General features: G+C 40.7%; 1 protein-coding gene across 1 annotated transcript in view; it reads right to left on the bottom strand.

The window, feature by feature from the left end:
- Window positions 1–20,236: 20,236 nt before the first annotated feature.
- Efhb (EF-hand domain family member B) overlaps window positions 20,237–26,268 on the bottom strand; it is an 87,560-nt gene continuing 81,528 nt past the window's right edge. The window contains exons 12-14 of the mRNA XM_057751359.1: window positions 25,474–25,686; window positions 24,790–24,971; window positions 20,237–20,410 (exon numbers count right to left, since the gene is read on the bottom strand). Coding sequence (XP_057607342.1) covers window positions 20,237–20,410; window positions 24,790–24,971; window positions 25,474–25,686 — 569 coding nt within the window. The remainder of the gene's footprint in view (window positions 20,411–24,789; window positions 24,972–25,473; window positions 25,687–26,268) is intronic.

Here is a 26,268-nt window from a genome sequence, read left to right as displayed (position 1 = left end):
TTTTAGTAATAGCAATAAGACAACATAAGGAGATCAAGGGGATTCAAGCTTGAAAGGAAGAAGTCAAACTTTTGTTATTTGCAGATGATATGATAATGTACATAAGTGACCCCAAAAACTTTACCAGAGAACTTCTACAGCTGATAAATACCTTCAGTGAAGTGGTAGAATACAAGATCAACTCAAAAAACTATACACAAATGATAAGGAAGCTGAGAGGGAAATCAGAGAAACATCACTTTTCATAATAGCCACAAATAACATAAAATATCTTAGGGTAACACTAACCAAAGAAGTGAAAGACCTATTTGACAAGAACTTTAAGTCTTTGAAGAAAGAAATTGAAGAAGATACCAGAAAGATCTCCCATGCTCTTGGATAGGAAGGATCAACATAGTAAATATGGCAATCCTACCAAAAGCAATCTATAGATTACATGCAATCCCCATCAAAATCCCAATACAATTCTTCACAGACCTTGAAAGAACAATAATCAACTTTATATGGGAAAAAAAACCCAGGATAGAAAAAAAAAACAATCCTATACAATAAAGGAAATGCTGGAGGCATTGCCATCCCTGACATGAAGCTCTATTACAGAGCTACAGCAATGAAAACACCTTGGTATTGGCATAAAAACAGAGACGTTGACCAATGGGATCAAATTGAAGACCCAGATATCAATCCACACACCTATGAACACCTGATTTTTGACAAAGAAGCTAAAACTATACAATGGAAAAAAGAAAGCATCTTCAATGAATGGTTCTGACATATCTGGATATCAGCCTGTAGAAAAATGTAAATAGATTCATATCTCTCGCCATGCACAAAACTCAAGTCCAAATGAATTAAAGACTTCAGTGTAAATCCAACCACACTGAACCTGATAGATGAGAAAGTGAGAAGTAGCCTTCAATGCATGGGCACAGGAGACCACTTCCTAAATATAATGCCAGTAGTGCAGACACTGAGAGCAACAATAAATAAATGGGACCTCCTGAAACTGAGAAGTTTTTGTAAAGCAAAGGACACAATCAATAAGACAAAAAGACAGCCTACTGAATAGGAAAAGATCTTCACCAACCCCGCATCAGACAAAGGATAGATGTCCAAAATATATAAAGAACTAAAGAAATTAGACATTAAAATTCTAAATAACCCAATTAAAAAGGGATATACTGAACTAAACAGAGAATTCTTAACAGAAAAATTTCAAATGGCCAAAGATACTTAAGGACATGTTCAACTTCCTTATCTATCGAGGAAATGCAAATTAAAACAAATGTAATATACCACCTTACACCTGTCAGAATGGCTAAGATCAAAGATACGAATGATAGCTTATGCTGGAGAGGATGTGGAGCAAGAGGAACACTCATCCATTGCTGGTGGGAATGCAAACTTTTGCAATCACTTTTGGAGGGCATAGCAGAAGAAAGATCTTGGCTTTTTGTTGGCCTCGGCCTCTCCTCTTGCCACCAAGTTAATGTGCACTGTTGCTGATGATAATTCCCTTACTGCTATCAAAACCAGCATACATTCTCATTGTGGACAAATGACTAGCTGTTCTTTAGGAACTTTTCAGAGTTCTAGAGGACTGATCAACTTCCATGTAGTTAACATCCTCCTTGAGAGACAGAAACTGTGGGACTCTCCCAACTGCTGAGGAACCGGCCTCAAGAACTACAGGGCTCTCAGCCTCTCAGGTATGACACAAATGATGTTGTTTTTAATGTAAACGAGAATAAATTCTTACAGACTCTTTTCCCATCCCTTTGGTTCTGTTCCTCTAGTAAACCCTTACTAATATAGCTATGGGGGATGACTGATTTAAAAGACAAGTGTACAGTGATGAGTTTCATACTAGCATGGCATCTGAGTTCACTCCAGGGACTGAATACAATTCTTCCTCAGTCCAGGTGGAAGTGCCTTCACCCAGCCTACAGAAAGGGAACCTAGCAGCGAGGTTACAGGTGGAATACAAGCTGAACTCTACATGACTCAGAGGAAACATTTCGTAGTCTAAACACACTTTTTAATTAGATCCTCCAATAGCATCATGCTAATTGGCTAATTTGGGAACAATATGGGGCCCTGTGTGCTTTAAAGAAAATCTCTTTGTTGATGTATTTATTTGCAACTGAGACTGTCTTATTGCTGGCAGGACAGAGATTATTAAAAACAGACTCACCTGTTTATTTTAACCACTTTTTTTAATGAACACGCATGAGTTGGCTTATCCCTAGGGCTTTAGGAGGAAATATTAGCATTTTGAGTGATGGGAAATTACAACTTAGCTGGGAAATAAATAAGCTTTAAATAGATCCCATTATTTTTTACAGGGTCATTATTGTAAATGTTTCATCAGAGAAAAAAAATGCCCTTCTAGTTTATGATTAGAGTATTAACCTCTAGCTAGTCCAGCTCTTCATGCCTACCACAGTGGGGCTTTCATGAGTGATTATTACATGAAATCAAAGTATTCTTTCCATGCCACATGACATTTCTAGCAAGTTCCCCATCTTGTTAGTATGGTATGAAAAGAATGCATTATATATTTGCCTGAGATAAGAAACAATGGTTTCTTGGAAATTTTGTCAGTTTAATATATTTTACAATTAACAAAGCTGTCCTGAATGCTATAAAAACATTATTTCCCAGCACTCAGATAACTGAAGCAGATAAGTTCAAGGACAGTCTGATCTATATAATGAACTCCAGGTCTGCCCCTGTACTTTCTTATTTTTAAATGTTCAGTTATACACTAATTACTGCCAACAATAATTTTTAAGTAAATTTCATGGATCACTCTGCATTTGTCTAAGTGTGGTGTAAAACAGTCCTTCCTCCAGTTTAACCATTCTCTTTTTATCAGAAAGTAAAATTGAGTGGACTGCATCCATTCTGTACAATCAACTATGGTTCATAGGTAATTTTGGAAATGCTAGGGTGCCCCCTACTGTTAAAAATAAGAAGCACTTCTCTTTGGCCCTCCATTCAGACAAGTTACATAGAGGATATGTAACTATAGTTGAGAAGTAATAATTAGTTGCATAGAAGTACATACAGAGAGAAGTGAGGAAAGACAGAGGCAGGCAAGGAGGAGAGGAAGAAAGGTGGGACAATAAGGGTCTATAGTAAATCTACCTGTGAATAAAATGTTTGGGGGTTGGGAGCTAATTTAACATTCAACTAGTTAGAAATTATCTGTGAGTGAGGGAACTGTATATTACATGACAAAATTTATGTATATGCATTTTCTAAAGTCATATTCTATTTAATCATAATTTCAACGAAATATAAATTCTAGACCCAGATGTATCTCTCCCTCCCCTTCTCCCTCCCATTCTTCTCTCCCTCTTCCTTTCCCCCTCCCCACTCTCTCCATCTTCCCCACCCTTCCATCATCTTCTCTCCCTTCCCTCTCCCCACTTTCTCTCTACCTCTCCCCATCTCTTTACTTTCTCTGTCTTCCCTCTCTCCTGGCAATAGGTGATTGTATGATACCAATACCTGTCAAGACTCCATGAATTCGTCTTCAATAATCCTGTTCTCAGTGTTCTCATCATGCAGGCTTGTCAAGCCCAAAATGGTATGATAAAAACAACTGTGCCAGCTCTAGAAACTCACTTGCAAACTCACTGAACTCTAGTCCAGTGCCTGTCTCTTCAGCTTGTATGTATTTCACAACCATTCGTCAGGGTGTTTTGCTTCACTGGGACAGCCCAAACCAATGTTCTGCCATTCCACTCAGTGTCATCTTCCATACCAACTTCCTCCAACACACCTTTGTTTCCATGGAAATTGCTCCAGTAGTGTCCTTTGTATGAACTCAGCTCCTTTGCCCATTCTTTTTACCATATCCAGGTAAAATGCCATTCCTAAAAGTTACTTTTTCAAATCTAACAGAAGCACAGGAAGAAAATTAATTAAATGAACATGGTGAATCAGGTCTGTATTGCTTGCACTTCAGAGCGAGAAGCTGGAGGAATAGGGGTTTTAGGTTATCCTTGGCTATACAGATGGTCAGCCTGTCTCAAAAAAAAATTAATAAGATAAAATAAAATAAAAAAGAAACATCCAAAATTGAGCGACCAGCCTCATGATTACAAAGAGGAGGCGTCTGGCAGTTTCATCTGGCAAGATGCTCCCCACTGAGACATGCATTTCTTCCTCGTGCTCCCTCCTCTTGTTTCTACTCACTCCCAGGTGAGTGTGTTGTGGTGATACCATCTGCCTCCTCTATCTCTGTTCAATGCAACCAGTCCAGGGCCTTGTCCCATTCACACTTTCTGTGGCTTCTGTATCATAACTTTCTTCTCTCGGGTATTCAGATCCCTTCCCATACCAAGTGGACTGTACCACCTCTGGAGAACATTTGGAAGTCATTGTCTCCCCTCTTTAAAGCCTATTGAAGTGTTTATTCTGGACTCACTTTCTCCAACAGGCACATAGCATCTTTGCTAGCCCAATTGCTTGAAACAATGACTGGCTCCTCGGCAGCAGAGGGGCCCTTGTCAGTGTCGCCAGAGACATGTGTGCTGTAGAAGTTCTTTATTTGCCTCCATGTGTCATTTCCTTCTTTCTCAAATCTTCACTTGGCTTAGGACTACACTAAAAAACTCCTAAATGCAAAACTAATCGCCAATGCCCCAGGGAACACTTGGAAGAAAAGTGGAGAGCTAGCTTCTTGACCTGTTCTATGCATGTGGATAAATAGCTTAGTGGAGATCTGACATGGATGACAGTCTTATTCTTCCAGTCCTCTGAGATTATCACTGTTTAATCCAATACTTTTCCTTAATTTGCCCACACTTTTTGAGAAACTACAATAATACAGATAATGGACTAGATTGGTCTAATTTGTACTCCATCCTGAAGAGAATTAGCTCTACTACAGAGAGAGAGAAGAGGATCGCTTACTTACAGCTAGTTACATAGCATGCAGAATGCTTGTCATTTTATGAAGGCACAGGGGGAATTAAGTGAGTCACAAAAAAAATTATATGATTTCCTTCTGGAAAAACAGTGGCAAAATTAGATTTCGAACTACTACTTAAAAACAGATGATGGGCTGCTGGAAGCAAAGACCTATATTTTGATACCTGTATTTTGTTTATCTTAAGTTCACAAGTTAAGTAAGATACCTCACCTTTCAGGGCAAGTTCCAGACCTAGAAAGTTAACCTAGTGAGAGCTGCAGGCCCAGGCTTTAGAAGCAATTAGCATTTCCTTTGTTAGTTAACAGTCACAGACCCTCAGTATTTCCTTATCAGCTGGGGACATCTCCAGACCTGACACTGCTGTTAGGTCACTGACATTCCAGCAGACCTGACTTTCCAGACCTGCCTCTCCTCCCCGCTGCCTGTTTGCTCTAACAGCCCCTGAGAAATAATAAAGTGCACCTTGATCAGAAAGCCAGACTTGCGGTTATTTCTCGTGTCTCTTGCCCTCCCATTCCTCCCCTCCAGGGTGAATTCGGTTCTGTTAGTATCTGCTGGTTGGGACAACGGGCTTGTCCAACAGGCTTGAGAGATGGCTCAGCAGTTAAGAGCACTGCCTGCTCTTGCAGAGAACCTAGGTTCAGTTCTGAGCACCCACAAGGCACCTCACAACTCCCTGTAACTCCAATTCCAATTCCACGGGATTTGATGCCTTCTTCTGTCTTCTGTGGGCACCACACATACATGCAAACAAACACTCATATATATTAAATAAATAAATAAATAAATAAATAAATAAATAAATAAATAAATAAATAGGCAATTTTAAAAGAGGTGGAAGCAGGACATTCAAAAGTTCAGGTTATCCTTGGCTACATGGTGAGTTCAAAGTCAGCCTGAGCTGCTTGGTATTCAATCTCAAAAAAGTTAATTTTTAAAAACAAATATGTATATACTACTGAAAGACACACACACACACACCCCGGTGCGGGGAGACTCTCACTCAAGTCTCCGGATAACAGTAACTCACGAGAGACCGTCCTTCCTGCAATCACACGAGGTTTATTGACAGGTACCAGTGCACTGGGGCCAAGACTCATAACCCACGCAGGGGAGGAATTCGACCCCGAGTGACCTGGGAGAAGGGGTTTTTAGAGGAAGAAACCATAGCCCAGTAATCCGAAAGGGGCAGGGAGGGTGTCACAGAAAATTCCGAAAATACCAGTGATAATCACAAGGAGGCAACTCCCTGCCTCTCAAGATCACTCTCAAGGTCATAATCAGCTAGTTCCTGAAACACAGTATTCCAAAAATACCAATGATAATCACAAGGGGGAAACTCCCTGTTTCTCAAGATTATTCTCAAGATAACAATCTTTATTTTCAGCTAGTTCCTGAAACACAGTCACTGAACCAGCTAATCCTAGATTTCTGATTCTTTTCTCCCTGCTTAGATTTTTAGGCTCTATTTTTTCCTCCTAGGGGGGTCTGGATTTATCCATGTCTTTCACTACCAACAAAGATATACCTCCAACCCTATTTGCCTTTTTTTAATCTATAAAATTATTATTAATTAGGGATCAGTAAGATGTCTCAGAGAGTAAAGGCACTAGATGCCAATACTGGTGACTTGAGTTAAATCTCTAAGACCTGCAATGTTGGAAAGAGAGAAATGAGCCCAACAGGTTGCCTTGAAAGACCCCCGGTAGGGACCTTCCCTCAGGTGGAGACCCCGGACCCACAGACCAGGCCGAGACCACGAGTCGGATGCAAACTGCAAGAGGTTTATTAGGTAGACACAGGTACCTGCGGGCGGCAAAGTCTTTCGGAGGACTTGCGCACCTGCAGACTGGGAGGAGGACTTTTTATAAGAAAGAGGGCAGCAAAAAGCAATTTACAGAAGCAGAAGCGTGGTTATCAGAATGAGGCGGGGGGCATGAATGGTTTTCTTCTCCCAGCATGGATGTCTGGCAGCAGACATCCTGCTCTTATCTTATAGGTATCCTACTTTGAAGTCATCCTGCTTTGTAGATGTCCTATCTTATAGATATCCTGTTTTCCTCTCACGAGAGCAGGCTAGCTGCTGATCCTGAGAATCTTTCAAGCAAACAGGACGTTCTCCCGGGGAGCCTGCTAGCTGCGGGTTCTGAGGAGGGGGTCTGTAGGGTCTTTCAGCCTCTGGTCTCCACAGACAAGTATTTGTGCATGTGTGCACACACATGTGCACACACTCACACACACACAAATAATAAATAAATGGAATAAATTTTTAAACACATTTTAACAAACAGAAACAAACCATAAAATAAAAAGTTGATCTTAAAATCTAGAACAAGTTGAGCAGTAAATTAGTGAGAATTGCCAAATTTATCTGTCAGCAATAGTTATCAGCTAATAAAAAAAGAATGCCAGGGATGAAGGAGAGCCAAGCAGTCAGACTATGTTAGTGAATGGAGAGGATAATGTCACCTCCCAGTGAAGGATCCCTTCTGATTAACATTCATTGATCTAAAACAATGCTGTGTACTTAACATATCTTTTCAAAAACAGCAAAATAAACTTACACATTTATTAATAGCCTTATCTCCATTTTGAAAGGTCACAGCTTTTAAGGTTAAATGTCTTTTCAAGGACACAAACCCAAAGAACAGGAAATTTATTATTCATATCCAATGCTCCTAGGTTGCTCCCAGGAGGGGTCTGATTGGCGAACCAAAATTACCAATGTTTTGCAGTTAGAATAAATGAAGCATGGGGCTGGCAGAATGTACCATGCTGGAGACTGTGATTGGCTGCAATTAAAATCAAAAAAATCAGCGCTATGTATCAGAATAAGTACAGTTTGGAAAGGGTATGTCATTGCAGCAAGTAGCTTGAAAAAAACTAAATGATGAGTTAGGAACCACTGAAGGCATGAAGTTTGAATGAAATTGTGGTTCTCTGTTCTTTACTAATTCAAAGACAAGAAGCATGAGTCATGAGATGTTCATGTAATTCTCTGTACTACATACCTTGTCATGGGCTAAGTCAGTGTGCAGTCATAAGAAAGTGTCTTACATCAGTGGTCCAGGTGCTCTGAGGCTAATTCCCATCAGGCCATTTAACATTTCACCAAGCCCTGATCAAACATGGCTGCAGTTCATGTTAGCTTGGTTCACAAGTTAAAGATTGTTTCTTCAAGCTTGCATCTGCAAACATAAGATATCAACAAAGAACAAAGATGCCAGTCTTCACTAAAGATAGGCTAAAAGGTTTCAATTGATAGGACATTAATAAAGACACCCCAGTGAGGAATGGTGAGATTTCTGGCCAGACATCTGCCAGGTGACAACAAACAGGTCTTCACTAGACAAATGAATTTTCCAGGCACTGGAAGTGTGATGGTGGAGGAAGAATCCATTTTGTGCTAGGTACCCATTTTAAATTCTTAGACAAGCTCCTAGCAAATCTGACTCATTGCCCGAACCCTAGAATTGTAAAACAGTTATGAAATTGTTAACTACTTGCTCTGGTTTCTGTAAATTCTGCTTGTTGCTATAAATGGGGGAGTGAGGGAATTCCTCACACAGCTGTAAATTCTGCAGGAATGAAGTAATTGTACCCTGTCTTTAAAAGCCGTCTTCCCTTGTAGATGGGCCTTAGTTCTAAATCTGACCATGGGAACTAAGGTCAGCTTCAGCTTAAATAAAAATCCAGCTAATTATAATTTAAATCAATTATAATTATAATTTAAATTTGGTCTTTCCCAGTGGGTTTGCGTTCCTTAACACCAGGTACAGCTTAACTGTAAATGCTAGTTAAAACACTAGGTGTACCCTCTGCCTAGTAATAACATCAGCTCATTAAAAGTTGCCAAGATTTAGTCAGACTCAACATTGTTATGGATTTGTATCAAGTCCCCAGCAGCTTGCTGTGGGGTTCTTGTGGTGGCAGGTCCACAAACCAAGGTGGTGACGGGCTGGTCCCCAGCGAGCCCAGCAAACAGGGTGAGCAGGTGGTGGGTGGGAGGCTCATATACAGGTACATCATACAGAATAAAATTGGATATTTATTAATTGAGTTATGGAGGGGAAGGAAAAAGGGGAGAAGGGGTGAGGGAGAAGAGGGAAAGAGGAAGAGAGAGGGAGAGGGGGGACAGAGAGAGAGCCAAGATGGCAAGGGAGAGAAAGAGAGGCTGCAGGGAGTGGGTGTGGCTTGTCTCTTAAAGGGACCGAATATTACATTCCCAGCTCTTTTTTTTAATAAAAAGTGGGAGATTAGCATCACAGGTTGAAAGAATTGGAGCAGCGGATTCTCAAGACTGCTTCCGGATTATTTGTGGGCATCATCTTTGGGGGGAACCTGAGAAGGCTGGGTGCTGGCCACATCTTGGCATAGCTGGTCGCTTTGTTCCTCTCTGGTGTTTGTGGCATTGAAATGTCTGGTGTCTCTTATACCTGTTTACAGTATTGGCAGAACAAAGAACAAAGTTAAATTAAGGGGAAAAAAAGTTAGGACCAGGGAATTGAGGGGGATGTATCTGACCTATTTAAGTCAGATACATTAATTCGACTCCCTGGAACTCCCAAGAATTCTTTGGTTTGTGAAAACAGAAGTTTTAGACACATACATTGTATAATGACTGTGACATATTTTTGTACAATGAAAAGTATTTTTAAGACTATGGAAGGCATTATGAGAGAGAAATTTGATCTGAAATTTGTTTGGTGAGGTTGTTTTATTTTAACTGGCAAAACTCTTAGCTATCAAACTGTATCAGAGATCTTTGAGAATGATAAAGTTTTAATTTGAGTTACTGATTGAAAAATGACAGAGAACTTACTTGGTTGGCACCCAGAGCTACTCTTTAGGGCCCTCCATGGTCACCGAAGGTTGCATTTGTCTTTTGCTGTTTAGCGCAGGGCCTGCCAGGCTCCAGAAGATGCTGTGGGCTAAGAAATATGTAGAAAGACAGGCCTACCTTGACCTGAGCAGTGAGGCTGTAGATTCTAGTGATTCTGTCCATGTCAGGAGATCTTCAGCTTAGATGAAAGGCAGTTTTGTCCAGTGTAGATGGACATTGTTGTGTGTCCATTTGTCTTCTGTCTTCTTTGGAGGAAGTAGAGTTTTGCTGCTAGGAGCCAACCCATCTCTTTTTGTTATGAAAAGTTTTTTAATAATTAAATATTTAAATATCACATTCCCCAGATCTCTGAGCAATTGAGGACTGTTTATTAGGTATAACTACAGTATAGAATCTATCTGGAAGGTTGGGTCTGAGCTTGACTGTACTGGCTCTAAACAGGTAAGATTTATACTCGTAAAAAGGTAGAAAGAAGAAAAAACTGGAATATAAGGTTAATGGCAGAACTCACAATAGTAGAGAACAATTTAATATATTTTAAATAAGGATTGGATTAAATATAAGGTATTTTTGTGAGAGAATTAAAAGTACAAACCAGTTTAAGGCATGAGACATAGTTTTTGTAGTCTAAAATGAGATGTAATGAACAATTATTACACACAGAAAGAGTGAACAAGAATTGTGCAAAGTGGATGTTCTTGGTGGGCCCTACCAAAGGCATGCCACTATGCAAAACACATGTAACAGAGTCAACAAGAGGAATTTAGTGAAAAAAAAATAAGTAAACCAGGGGACAAGACAGGGAATACTTTACTAAAGTTGGGAGAACTTGGTCACCTGACTTGGCTCTCAGCCAAGATGGTGACAAAGTCACCTGACCCCAGTCAAAATGGCAGTAGCCACTTGTTGTATGAAAAAGCCACAATTTTTGAGTTGTAAGGATTTTAAGCTTAATAAGAGACCTAAAGACATGATCTGTCCTGTTGCTGAGCTGTCATGCCACACCATAAGTCACAGAGGGGAGCAAAAGGTTGGAACCGAAAAAACTGCACTGTGTCACAGTTGGAATTGAAAAAGCCAGCTCGAATTTTAAAAAGCTGGGGAACTGACATGGATGGTTGCTATCCACAGCTGAAATTGTGAAAACCCATGAAACACCACTAGGCACACAACGAAATGTCTTTCGACTGTGGGCAGGGTGTGAATCAGCATGAACACCGCAGGGGCCCATGGTCGAGTGTCCTCTGACCCTGGGTGGGGTGCCTGGATGGATCCAGTCAGTCGGGGTGACTCAGAAGCCATAAAGGCCAAAGGCTGCTCTGAGCGGTCTTTTATGGCAAAGGAAAAAAAAGAAAAGAAAAGAAATAGGAAAAAAAGATGAAGAATTTGAGGGACCCTGGGTCCCCAGTCAAATGTACCACACAGAGTTTTCAGTGGTACAGTTAAGAGTGGGCTGACTGACCCTGGGTTAATCCAAACACAATTTTAGTTAAGGAAAGCAACCATAGCAGAACAGAACAGGGAAGATGCACCAATGAGCCAGAAAGCTGGTGGTGGGAATAGGAAAAAAACTCTGGTTCAGGATCCCAATCTCTGGAGATGAACTGGAGTAGGAGGGCCTATCCGAGTCATGGGGCACCAAATGTTATGGATTTGTAGCAAGTTCCCAGCAGCTTGCTGCGGGGTCCACAAACCAAGGTGACTGGTCCCCAGCCATGTGGTGGCGGGCTGGTCTCTGGCGAGCCCAGCAAGCAGGGTAAGCAAGTAGCAGGTGGGAGGCACATAAACAGGCACATCGTACAGAATAGAACTGGATATTTATTAGTTGAGTTATGGAGGGGAGGGAAGAAGGAGAGAAGGGGGTGAGAGACAGAGAGAGGAGAGAGGGAGAGAAAGACAGAGAAGGGGGGGAGAGAGAGAGGGAGAGGGAGGAGAAGGGGGCAGAGAGAGAGCCAAGATAGCAAGGGAGAAAGAGAGGCTGCAGGGAGTGGGTGTGGCTTGTCTCTTAAAGGGACAGAATATTACAAACATAACCTGGCTTGGGTGTATACTCATGAGACTGCGGCAGGAAGATCAACAGTTTGAGGCCGACCACACTACAGAGCAAGACAGTCAAGAATGTAGGAAGGTATCCAGGCATGTGGCACATACCTGTAATTCCAGGAAACTAAAGCAGGAAGGTTAGGAGTTCAAGGTCATCCTCAGTACTTAACAAGGTCAAAGTCAGTCTGGGCTATATAAAACCAGTTCTCCAAAATAGAAAAAGAAAATAAAGACAGCCAAAAAAAGGAGGGAGGAAAGGGAAGAAGGAAGAAAGGAAGGAAGGGAGGAAGGAAGGAAGGAGGGAGGGAGGGAGGGAGGGAGGGAGGTAAGAAGGGAGGGAAGGAAGGAAGAAAGGAAGGAAGGAAGGAAGGAAGGGAGGGAGGGAGGGAGGGAGGGAGGGAGGGAGGGAAGGAAGGAAGGAAGGAAGGAAGGAAGGAAGGAAGAAGGGAAGGAAGGAAGGAAGGAAGGAAGGAAGGAAGGAAGGAAGGGAGGGAGGGAGGGAGGAAGGGAGGAAGGGAGGAAGGGAGGAAGGGAGGAAGGGAGGAAGGGAGGAAGGAAGGAAGGAAGGAAGGAAGGAAGGAAGGAAGGAAGGAAGGGAGGGAGGGAGGGAGGGAGGGAGGGAGGGAGGGAGGGAGGGAGGAAGGGAGGAAGGGAGGAAGGGAGGAAGGGAGGAAGGGAGGAAGGGAGGAAGGGAGGAAGGGAGGAAGGGAGGAAGGGAGGAAGGGAGGAAGGGAGGAAGGAAGGAAGGAAGGAAGGAAGGAAGGAAGAAGGGTAGGAGGGGAAGAGGGAGAGAGAATGAAGTTTTGTCTCACTTTGTTGCATTTTGTTCAGGCAGGATCTTTATGGAGCGCAGGTCAACCTTGGATTCAGAAATAAATAATATTTAAAATATAAATTTATTACTGTGTGTGTATATAATGGGATGCCACACATACCACTGACCACCTTTACATAGATAACAAATCAAACTCAGATTTCCAACCTTGCAAGTCAAGTGCCTTTACCCACTGAGGTATCATTCAGTCCTGATAACTTTTTAATGAAAAGGAGAAAGGAAGTTGAGCATGGTGGCTCACACTTGTAATCCCAGCACCCCAAAGGCTAAGGCAGGAGGTCTCCTGTGAGGTCAAGGCCAACCTGGTATATGTGGTGAGTTCCAATCTAGCTTAGGTTACAGAGTAAGACCAGAGGGGGGGGGAGGAGGGTGGGAGGAGGGAGGAGAGAGAGAGAGAGAGAGAGAGAGAGAGAGAGAGAGAGAGAGAGAGAGAGAGAAAGAGAGAAGACCCAGGGTTCTGCTTGTCTCCCTTTCCCCAGCACTAGATGTACAAATGCACACCACAATGCAGCTGGAGACTGAATTCTGGTCCTCATGCTTGCATAGCTGAGCTGTCTCTTCAGCCATAACTTTGCTTTTATGGTTTTAATTTTCAATCCAGTAGATAATCAATAATGTACAAGTACTTTTTTTAATACCTGTAATGTAATGCAGTTAAAAATGACTAAATTAACAAGAATAACACATTATGCTGTACACCTAAAATGTCTAGAGGTAGAGCTAGCTAATAAAAGTAAGACAAGAGATTTACAATGGCATAGTCATCAGAAGACAATACTGATGTCCTCAGACCACATGAGCTCTTCTTCCTCTCCTTAAGACAGGAAGATTTACTTGCAGCCATGGGCTAGCAATTGAATTTTTAAGCATTGCTTTCTCAAAAGTCTGACAATATTTCAATATTTAAAGCCCTATAAATGTTGTACATCATAAGCTGTAGTAGTGGAGCGGCGGGCTACATTCCTGGCACCGGGCCGCCCGCACAGCTAGCTTTATACCCGAAATAATTACATGGAAACTGTATTCTTTTAAACATTGCTTGGCCCATTAGTTCTAGCCTCTTATTGGCTAATTCTCACATCTTGATTAACCCATTTCTAATAATCTGTGTAACACCATGAGCTGCTGGCTTACCAGGGAGATTCTTAACCTGCGTCTGTGTCGGGTGGGAGAATCATGGCAACTGCCTGACTCAGCTTCTTTCTCCCAGCATTCTGTCTGTCTACTCCGCTTACCTAATTTTCTGTCCTATTAAAGGGCCAACACAGTTTCTTTATTGATTAACCAATGAAACAACAGATTGACAAATGACCTTCCCATACCATTTCCCCTTTTTCTGTTTAAACAAAAGAGAAAGGCTTTAACTTTAACATAGTAAAATTACATATAACAAAACAGTTATCAAGTAAGAATTATAGTTACAATATTTATATCTACTTTATCATTTATCATAACTAAGGAAAACTATAATTAACCATTCTTCAACTCTATCAAAGACTCCAGAAGGATATAATATTACCAAAGTAAACAAGAAGTCCAAAACTCTAGAAATGACAGAGACATCTCGCTGCCTGGACAGTCACCCAAAGTTCCTCTGTACCATTGGGGCATCCATCTTCAGCCTACAGGCCCATAGTATCCAGCAGACTTTTCCATGAAGCAGGAAATTCCAAAGACAGTTCAGTCACTATCTGCTGTGTCCTGCAGAATGTCTCGCAGACTCTTTCATGAATCAGGAACCCCGAAAGACCATCTCACCTTTAGGCAAGTTCAGCAGACCTCTCTCTGCGGGTTCTCTGTGTCCAGTTTATGCATCAGTCCAGGCAAAAGCAGTTTCTTGCCCAAATGGCTATCAAACTCCATAAGGAGCCTCTTTGATGCCCATCTTCCTCTTGAAGTAGATTGGTGCTGCCAAGAGCAGACGTGTCTCGTTGTCATGAAAAGCCCTAAATTATTAAAACATTTAAATGCCATATTCTGTAACCTTTGAAAGACATGAAGAATGCCTATCTAACTGAAATATATCTCTATATATCTAGAAAATCTAACTAACATGACTACAAGCTTGACTATTATTGATGATTATCCATTAATAACCTATATTTCCTAATTATATATTATATTTTAAATGAACTACACAATCACAATACCTTAATCAAGATCAGAAATACATATACATATAACAAAATTGACCTTAAAATCCATACCAATGCAAATTACTCATATCTATATCATATCCCCCTTTAAATGTAAAAGAACATTTACAAACAATATTTGGGAATATGGGCGCAGTTTTTTTCTTTCTAAACTGCTTCCTGCTGAATGGGGGCGCTGTTAAACAGATCTTTCATGGTGTAACCTGTGTGCCAGGTTCATCTCAGTCGGCAGTTGAGTGAAGTAATTTTTTGAGTTTGTTCACAGCAACCTTTAGGAGGGCGTGGTCTACCATACCATATTGGGATAGAAGCAATCCAAAGGGTCTCATCCTCTGTAAAAACAAAAGAAGACCCTCTCCAAAGCATCATATCCTTAGATCCGAATTCTGAAGTCATAGCCTTATGATATCCATTCTGGTCTAGCTTGGCAGCCCAAATGTCTCTCTGTACTTAGCTCCTTCACAGTCAAAATTTTTAAAGAAAACACAATAATATAAAGAATCCAGACTCTGTGAATTTTCCATTTTTTCGTGGCTTATTTTTACTCTATCAGTTTCCTCTTTAAAGACTTTACCCTTTTATCTTTATTCTCTATATTTTTTTTCTTCTCTCTCTCAATCCTACGTACACTCATCCAACACTGTGATCCATCCAGTGGTCTGAATCTGTCCTATTGTGAATCTATAATTTTTTTACTATCCAGGAGCACTTCTTAAAATGCTAAGCAATTCTTAAAAACTTAAGTTGCACCACGTAGAGGTATTACAGTTCTGCCTGTTTACTGCCAGTCTAAACCTTAACTGCACTATTGTTATGGTAATTACGATCGTTCCTGCCTGAGGTCAGCACAGTGCAGCCTGGAGCAGCCGCTCCTGCCTCAGATCCATTTGGTGCCCCTGAGCTGCGCACAGTTCCAGGCACATAGCAAGTCCACATTGGAGCTGCACTCAGCAGTTTAACTCTAAGACTGAGTGTGTGGCACAGAAACTCTTTTCATCCAAGTTACATCCAAATCTGACACGCAGAGCACTGCACAGCCTGGAAACATCTGTCTGTATGGTGGACTGAATCCGCCATGCTCTTCCGCCTGCCTAAGCCTGATTCTGCGTCTGCCCAGGTGCAGGCAGGGAGCGCTGAGCCATCGGCAGGGTCTCAGAGCACTCTCCTTCGCATCACAAACATCCAGTCCCATAAAGGCCATTGAAATGCTTCAAAGCCAGAGTTGGCACTGGCGGCACAGCCCCAGGAAGCTGCACTTTAAAATGACGCAGCTTTTTTTCTGCTGCTGTTGCTGAATCAGGAAATCTCTCTACAGCACGCCACCAACAAACAACAAAAATCTGCATTAAACTCTGTTTTTCCTCTGTTTAAAATTAAGCTCTCTCGGGTTTTACATGGATCCAGTTTACCACGTTGGAGCGCCACTCTGTAGTAGTGGAACGGCAGGCAAGGTTCCTGGCACCCAGCTACCTGCACGGCTAGCTTTACACCCAAAATAATTACACGGAAACTGTATCCTTTTAAACATTGCTTGGCCCATTAGTTCTAGCCTCTTATTGGCTAATTCTCACGTCTTGATTAACCCATTTCTTTTTTTTTTTTTTTTTTTTTTTTTTGGTTTTTCGAGACAGGGTTTCTCTGTGGCTTTGGAGCCTGTCCTGGAAATAGCTCTTGTAGACCAGACCAGGCTGGTCTCGAACTCACAGAGATTCACCTGCCTCTGCCTCCCAAGTGCTGGGATTAAAGGCGTGCGCCACCACTGCCCAATAATAATCTGTGTAACACCACGAGCTGGTGGCTTATCAGGGAGATTCTTAACCTGCGTCTGTGTCGGGTGGGAGAATCATAGCAACTGCCTGACTCAGCTTCTTTCTCCCAGCATTCTGTCTGTCTACTCCGCCTACCTAATTTTCTGTCCTATTAAAGGGCCAAGGCAGTTTCTTTATTGATTAACCAATGAAACAACAGATTGACAAATGACCTTCCCGTATCAATGAGCTGAACAAGATAGCAACAGGCATGCTAAAGAAGACCACAATTTTCAATCCAATACAAAAAAAACTATGGGTCACTAAAATGATCAGAATAGGAGAAATAGTCTTCCCTGGGGAAAAGCACACCAACTGATCATCTAATACCAATTGGTCAGTCCCAAAAACATGAATACAAATAATATTATACAGACTGAGAAGGTTTATATTTAGTAATATACATATATATATGCATATAACCACAACTAATGAAAAAAGAGCATAAACTTGAAAGAAAACAAGGATGCGTTTATAGAAAGACTTAAAGAGAATGGAGAAATAATGCAATTATATCATAATCCAAAAAAATAAAGGAAATATAATCTGTCCTCAGATGCCCATCACTGAAGCACTCACAGTCATCCAAAAAAGAGCTCATATACCCACATCCAGCTGACATCACATGCCCTGACCTGGAGTAGTAAAGGTTAGCCTTAGCAGGCCACATTCACTAAAAAAAAACAAAGGGGTTGTTCAAGAGCTAGGGTGCTTTCACTAGGAGGAGAATGGACAAGTATGCTTAAATGCCCACTTCAAATAAGGATTATCTTTCTGTTCACATTGTCTGCTCATAATATTTGGATTAGAGTTGGTAAGTTTGTAAAGGGGTTTTCAGTAAGCAAAACTCCAAGTGTCTTGTATAATTCCACCTCTATAGTGTAATAAATTGCAACAGTTTAGAAAAGGTACTCAAGATTGAATCAAGGGCTTTGAATGTGCTGGGGAAAAAGATCGTCTCATCATATGGAGAGATAGTTAGCCAGAAAATTAAACCTCAAAGAGAGAATGGCACTCTTAATGGCAATGTCATTGTATGTATACCTCCACCCCTACTTTTTATTTTTGACTTTGAGACAGGTCGTGGTGAATATATTTCCTAGGTTGAACTTGAATTCATGTTGTAATTAGGGCAGACCCTTGAACCTGGGATCATCATAACCTCCAGAGTAGCTGGAATCATGGGTCTGTGCCACCAAGAATCACTACATTAAGACACAGTCTACAAAATAACTGACAATTCATAAAAAGCATCAAGAGTTACAAAACTTAGCCAGGCATGGCTTTAATCCCAGCATTTAGGAGGCAGAGTCAGGCAGATCTCTATGAGTTCCAGGACAGTCTGGACTACCTAGTGAGTTCCAAAGCAGACAGGACTACATGGTGAGACCTTGTCTTAAAATAAAGAGTTGAAAATTCAAAAATACAGGATTACTTCAAATTAATGGAAACTGAAGTAAGCAACTAAATACAGCATATAGTTCTAGATTGAATCTGCCCTAAATTAAGAGAAAAATGGTTGTTATAACATTAGAGGAATTTAAGTGAGTTCTGTAGATTAAATAATAATTCCAGATTCAATGGATAGTTTTGGTTGTCAGCTTGAATACATTGAAAGTTAACTAAAATGCAAATGTGGATGGCACACCTGTGAGGTTTTTTTTATTTTATTTATTTTTTTGGCTTAATATGAAGTAGGTAGAGTCAGGTCTAATCTTTGAGCCATAACCCAGATCTTGAGTCAGGAAGACACACTTTTAATCTATGTCACACCTTTGGAATACAAAATAAGGAAGCTTTTGCTCTTTGCCTGCTTGCTCTTGCCTTGTTAGCAAGGACATTCCTTCCCTGGCATTAGAGCCTATTTCTTCAGGACGCCAGCATATACTGAAGACTAGCTAAGACATCCAGCCTCGTGAACTGAGCAACTACTGGATTCCTGGACTTTCCATTCACAGCCATTGCTGACTTAGCTGGACTGCAGCCTGGAAATCATTCTAAGAAATCCCCTTTTCTAATATAATGAGAGATTCATTGTATATGTTTTGTTTTCCTGAGAATTCTGACTAATATGCCAGAGTTTTCCTGATTTTGGAACTTCCACATTGATGGCTGAGGGTGTGGTCCTGTGGTCGTTGGCCATCCAGGTGTACAAAGGTCCTGGGTTAGACCCAGCACCTAGAGAAGGAGGAAGAAGGTAAAGAGGGAAGCAGAGAGATAGGGCACCATCGTCCTGTTTTCTTGGTATTGAGAAGTGAAGCACAATAGGTGCAACTTGCTCTGACACAAGAGAGGGCAGGTGGAGACACATAAGTAGCTGGACCGGTAGAAGCAGTAATATTTGGTGTTTACTTAGTAGAATAATCTCACTACAGCTGTTATCAAGCTACCAATGAATTCAGCACTGGAAAGAAAGATTCACATTTGACTTTTCTGGGCTGATTTCTTGTGTGTGTGTGTGAAGGGCAGGCTCCAGCACACTCCTGTGTAGTAGTTATTACTGGTTACTACTTTTGTTAGTTTTCTGTAGTTCTTAAATTACTCCAAAATATTTTTTCTGTTTTTGTTTATGAAACAGGATCTCACTTGATAGCTTAGCTTGGCCAGGAAGTTACTATGTATCCAATAGTAGTCTTGAACTAGGAATCATCCTCCAGACTGCATCCAAGGTCAGGAAGCAGAGAAGCAGGAAGATGAGTCTTTACTCTCTGGTTAAACTTTCTAGAAACCAGACTGTTAGACCCATCTAGAAACACGTGCCCATGTAGTTCTAAATCTACTACGTAAGCTGACAAGGAAAATCAACTGTCACAACACCCCTGCCCCATCCTGGCCTGTGCATGAAATGTGTATCAAGAGCCAGGGTCTGAGTGAAGGAGTGAGTGAGCAGAGTCTGCTGCTGGTATACCCTCCTGAAGCCTGTGTCTCTTGTGGGGCAGCCATGTCCTCTTCAGAGCATCAGGGACAATGTGTTCTTTGTTCATAAGAAGGTATTAAGAGCCAGATGTGGGAACAACTAAGGCAGGGCAGGAGGTCTTAAGCTTGGGCCAGACTTGGCTACATTAAGGAGACCCTGTCTCAAAATTTAAAAAAGAACTAAAAAGATATTAACCTAGTGGCCATTAAGCAATCAATTGTTAGGTCTTGAGACTTTGTTTCCTACATCCTGTTCTTTCAATAACCTCCTTTTCTTGGGTTCCGTGGAGACCAAAGACACCCTAAGAAGGTGGCTTCTCATAACAGAGCCTAAACACAATAACAAAGAACTAGTAACAAAATTATATGAACTTAGCATCACAGATGAACCAAGTTTCAGATGTGCTAAAATGGCGGGATCATTAGGCATGCTAAACATTAACTTTCAACATCATTCTAAGCTGTGATCATGGCTAGGCTGAAGATTCTCACAGCACTTGTCAAGGTCTTAGATGCTTTAGAATTCACAAGAAGATGAAGTCCACAAGATCTAATTTATCAGTGCTATAGACAGGCACATGAGATACACCAAAGTGACTGCCAAGTTCCAACATAACAGCAAAACCAGAACATTTTAGATGAAAACAGATTTAATGACACTTTTTCTTAAATGTGTGAATTCCCAAAATATCACATGACTGTTTTACACTTGACTAGGCCTGCATGCTGCAGCTCATCTAAAACATTCCTTATAGTCTCAACACAAACTTCTCCTCTGTGGTGTTTTTTTGACGCGAGGTTCCATACATTTTCAAATTCTTCATCAGAAAGCTTGACTCCAATGTTAGTTAATATATTTGAAATCTAGAAACAACGAATTTAAAGCCAGATCAAGATTTATGTTTTAATTTTGTATTTTAAAAAATTAAGTAAAATAAAATTATATTTAAAAAACTTTATAACATTTAATACAATAGACACTCCCCCAAAGTATGTGTGTTCACATATGCCTATGTGCCTATATGTATCAAAATTCTAGTACTTTTCAGGCATGGGAGGGAGTGCATTCCTGTAGCGCTGAGCCAGTGATGGTGGCTCAGCCAGCGATGGTGCTTGCTGCCAGGACTGATGGCCTAGGTTTGATCCCCTCATCCCATATCATAGAAGGAAAGAACCGATTTCCACAAGTTGTCCTCTGGCATCTACATATACTCAGGCATACATGAAACACACATACAAAATATAGATAGATAGATAGATAGATAGATAGATAGATAGATAGATGTATATTTTAAATTTAACCCACCAAATAAAAATTAACTAAATTTAAATGAATAAAAACAGTTGGGCATGGTAGTTTGCGTCTGTCATCGCAGCACTTGGGAGGCAAAGGCAGGAAGATGCTCTAGAGTTGAAGCTCTACTGGTTTACACAGTGAAACCCTTTGGGAGAGGGAAAAGAATTACAATACACCCAAAAAGAAATAAAAAGAAAAGCTTAGCAACCTGTTACAACCAAACTAAATATAATTTATCAAGAATCCTAAGTTTGTGGATCTATATAAAAGCTATAATTCTTAAAAGTCAAATATGGTACTCATGGGTTGGGGCTAGGACTAGGGTTAGAGCTGGGACTGAGTTGGTAAAGCTCTTGCCTAACATGCACAAAACCCTGGATTTGATTCCCAGCCTGACAAGTACCAGAACATACATGTAATCTCAACACTCAGGAGGTGGACAGAAGGATTAAAAGTTCAAGACCAATCTCAGCTACATAGCTGATTTGGAAGCAAGCCTGAATCACCAGGATGATGATGATGATGAAAATAATAATAATGTGAATAAACCTAAAAGCAATGCCATATGCCTGTAATCCCTGCACTTAGTAGGATGAGGCAGGAGGATCATGATTTCAAGTATAGCCTGGGCTACAGAACAAAACCCTGATATGAGATGTCTCTCTATATGTTGTGAATATGTTTTATTACCATTGGTTAATAAAGAAGCTGCATTGGCCAATGGCAAAGCAGAGTATAGGTAGGTGGGAAATCTAAGCAGAGACGGAGGGAGAAAGAAGGCAGAGTGAAGAAACATGAGCCAACCACCAAGGAAACAAGACATGTTGAAAATGTGGTAATACCGTGGCCATGTGGCAATACACAGATAAATAGAAATGGATTAATTCAAGTTGTAAGAGCTAGCTGATAGACACATGAGCCATCAGCCAAACAATTTGTAATTAATATTAAGACTCTGGGTGGTTATTTGGAAATTGGAGGGGAGGAGAGAAATGTCTGGTTACAAATGTGTCAATGCAAGGCACATGCATCCACATAAAGCCTGAAAAATCTTTTTTAAAAAAAGATTCTAGACACACAAATACAGAATCAAAAACGGTTTCTTAGTAGTCACATTTTTTTCAGATAGGCTGTGTTTGCTGACTGTGAGCAGCTGTGTGACTCCTTTAGGAGACGGCTTCCCAGTTCATGCTTGTGGCCTGGATGGCTCTTTTTCAGGTCCTGCTAAGGAGCACCTGAATGGGGTTTATGAGCAGTATGCTGCAAGTTACTTGCTGGTGGCATGGACCCACTGCTTCTGAGTTGGGCCAGTAAACATGGCTCCCAGGATGGGTTGTGAACATACCTATGTCATGTTGGAAAACCCAGCGGGGCAGAACCAACAGCCAAAGCAGCTGCTCTGGTTGTAGCCATGCCTGCTTCACATTTTTAAACAATAATCAAAAACTGATTACAGATATGCAATAAAGACAGATTCAGACCAAAAAAAAAATCTAAACAGTAATAAGTCACATAAAGATGGAAAATACAAAGAGAGAGAGAGAGAGAGAGAGAGAGAGAGAGAGAGAGAGAGAGAGAGATTTGATTGTGGGGACTGCTAAGTTAAACCAACATAAAGGTATCGTGATATCAAAATTTGGGTCTAAGACATGTTGCTTTGGAAAAGAGGTTCTGCTTTTGTTTCCATAGAAGGTGAGAAGCTGTAGATCCCTTCCAGGCTAATATGGTTTGAACAAGGAAGACTTCCTGGAGATGTCTCCAATAAGAGTAATGACCCAGACTATTCAAAATCCAAAACAACTTTAAGGCAAATGGCTGGAATGATGCAGCCTCATGGAATACTGCTTAATTTAACCATAATTCTAAATTTTCTAAGGATCCCATAAGATTACAAATGCCCCAAATCAGCAGGAAGTAGTACAGAAAACTATGTCCAAATTCTGACATTATTGTTTATAGATGTTTGTTTTCATTTAAAGGGAGTTGGTTATAAATAGTTAATGGTTACAGTCAATCTCTTTCTAAAGAAAAAAAAGGATATATGATATAGAAATGAGGTAAAAATGGTAGATAATCGACTTTAATCTAATAACAAATGTTAATCTCAAACTACATTAGTATGGATTTTGGTTTATTGATACAAATTTAAGGTCAATTTTTTATACTGTATATATATTTCTACTCTTGTTTAAGGTATTATGTTTATGCAATTCATTTAAAAATGCAATGTATAATTAAAAATACAGATTAATAGTCATCTATAATAGTCAAACTTATAGTCATGTTAATTAAGTTTTCAAGATATTCAGAGAGATATTTCAGATGATAAGTAATCTTCAAATACTTTAAAACCTATAGAATATGGCATTTAAAATGTTTTAATAACTTAGAATTTGTTGGACATGAGATATCTTCTCCTGGTAGTGCTAATTACTTCAAGAGAAAGATGGGCATTGAAGAAGCTCCTTATGAAGTTTGCTTTCAGTGTGGCAAGGCTGGCCATTTGGGCAAGAAACTGCTCTTTCCTGGACTGATGACAATATGCTGTATAAACTTTTATTTTTTTTTTTAATTTTTAGTGATTCTGAAAATACCAGGCATGCTGAGATGGGCTAAGCACTGATGGGCTATATGTAAGCTGACATACAGGACCCACAGTAAAATGACCGCTAAACTTGCCAAAACAAAATGGGACAGTCCTCAGGGTTCCTGCTTCACCAAAGAAACTGCCAGACCTTCTGCAGGACACAGAGGAAAGTGATTGACAAACTGCCAATATAATCAGGGCAGTCTTTAAAATTTCCTGCTTCACTGGAAAGTCTGCCAGTCGCTATGGGCCCAATATTGCAGAGGAACTTTGGGTGACTATCCAGGCAGTTGGACGTCTCTGTCACTTTTAGAGTTTTGGAAGTTACTCAGGTAATATTACACCCTTTTAGGGTCTTTGATGGAGTTGACGACTAGATAACCATAATTGTAGTTTTCCTTAGTTATGACAAAAGATAAATCAGATATGAAACTTTAGATTCACCAAGATAGGGCAGATGCTATATTATTTTCTTTAATTTTGCCAAATACAAATAGACTAAATGTTATAACTGTAGTTCTTCCTTGATGCCTGTTTTGTTATATGTAATTTTACAATGTTAAAGGTAAAACATTCCTTATTGATTAGACAGAAAGGGGGAAATTATATGGGATGTCTCTCTGTGTGCTGTGACTATGTTTTACTACCATTGGTTAATAAAGAAGCTTCTTTGGCCTAATGCAGGGCAGAATATAGCTATGTGGGAAATCCAAGCAGAGATAGAAGGAGAAAGAAAGCCAAGTCAGGAGACATCAGTCAGCTGTTGAGGAAACAAGACATGTTGAAAATGAGGTAACACCATGGCCATGTGGCAATACATAGATTAAGAGAAATGGTGAATTTAACTTGTAAGATCTAGCTAATAGAAACCTAAGCCTTTGGCCAAACAGTTTGCAATTAATATTAAGCCTCTGAGTGGTTATTTGGGAACTGGAGGGCAGGAGAGAAATGTTAGGTTACAAAACCCAGTCTCAAAACAAAATAAATAAAACACTAGCCAAGTATGTTGGTTCATTCCTATAAATAAATGCAATACTTTGGGAAGCTGAGAGAGGAAAACTACCAAGAGTTATAGACCAGTATGGGCTACAAAGTGAGTTCAAGGCCAGAGTAGGGGTAAGAAGTGAAATGTCATCTCAAATAAAAACAAAAGAAAAGAACAAAACTGATCACAATAATAATAGTAGTCACTTTACTCTTAGGGATGATGAGGGAGGGGGACTTGATGGGGGAGGGGGAGGGGAGAAGGCAGAAATCTTTAATAAATAAATAAATAAATAAAAATAAATAATAGTAGTCACTGCTAAGTCAAAACTTCTGTCTTTGTATATTTGCATAGGACTGGGGTAATTTCTGTACCTCTTCCTTTGATCTGGCCTTGAAGAAGTCCCTCTCAAACACTCCTTTCTGGGAGAAGATGGAGGGATGCAGCAGGGAGTAAGCATTGCCGTCTTCACCATAGTTATTTCTGTCACTGACACGACGAATCCGAGGAGCGGGAATGTCAGATCGAACAGTCGGAACACCATATATGGGGTAACCTAGGTCATCGTGACAGGGAAAAAGACACCCTGAAACTCAGTTATTTAACAGTAGCCACCAGTTACCTTTGACCACTCAGCACTTGCAATGTAAATGGTCAAACTACAATGGCTTATATGTAAAGTTCAAAGACTATGCTAAATCAGAGTGTGGCCAAGCGCAGCAGGCCCACCTTGGTTCCAAGGATGTGGGAAGCTGAGGCAGGAGGGATAATGCTTGAGCCCAGAAGACCAAGCCCAGGTTAGGAAAGCGTTCAACATGCTCATCCATCAGTCTCAATTTTATTAATATAGTTTTTTTTTTAACTTGGGTCATCATGAACCGATCCGTAAGACATATCTGTGAGACCCCTGAGTACACAGTTAAACATAAGTTCCAAGGCCTTGAGAAATGTATAATCTACTGCAGAGAGAGGCTAGGAACAGCGCAAAGACACACTATGAACATTGCACGTCCAGGTGTGCTAACTACTTAACTTGACAAGAAAAGCGACATGCTTACATAAAGAAGGAAGAGCTCCAACGGCTGCACTGATCTCAGAAGAAGTTGTCTTATAGTGATGTGAAACTTTGTCAGTTGGTCTCGGGAGTACCCGGAGAGTCTCTTCTGAACTTCCTGGTTCTTTAGGGACGATATCTTCAGGCCGTACCAGAAGAGTTGGCTCAGCTTCTCCCACACTAGTCTCGGCAATGTTCTCACAGTCTGGTTTACTAACTTGACCTTGAAGTAAAACCAGAACCAGAGGACAAGAAGGCACAGGTAGATGTCACTTCTTAGTGCTTGCTGCTCTGTAACAAGCTGGATTGTTTGTACCTGCAAGGTGACTCAGCGGGTGAAGACATTTGCCACCTGGCAGCCTAAGGTGGAGCCCAGGGACCCACATTGTGGAAGGAAAGAACTGGTTCCCTCAAGTTGTTCTCTGGCCTTTATGTGTGCACTGCAACATGTGCAGCCACATATGTAATACACACGAGTAATAATAATAATTAATAATAATAAATGTAGTGATTTTTAAAGATTAATTTACTTTGTAACCTCCTCCCAACAGTTGAACCGAGCGTCTGTGGAGCTGTTGCCAGTGCCAATGCTCCACTGTGGAACAGCAAGTTCAAGCCAATGTCAGGTGTGATCCCAACATGACCTAATGTCACTTTCTGCTATTCCATGGACATTATTTAAAAAAAAAAAAAAAGTCTCTCCAGTCAGAGAACCAGAAACAAAGGATCCTTTACCTTTGTTTCTTCCTATACCAGCGTAAACACAAGAGTCTCATGGAAGCAGATGAGAGCTCCAGCT

This window comes from Chionomys nivalis, chromosome 19 (assembly GCF_950005125.1).
Source record: "Chionomys nivalis chromosome 19, mChiNiv1.1, whole genome shotgun sequence".
In the NCBI taxonomy this organism is placed as follows: domain Eukaryota; kingdom Metazoa; phylum Chordata; class Mammalia; order Rodentia; family Cricetidae; genus Chionomys; species Chionomys nivalis.
Note: the sequence above shows the minus strand (reverse complement) of the source record. Positions and strands in the feature narration are given on the sequence as shown.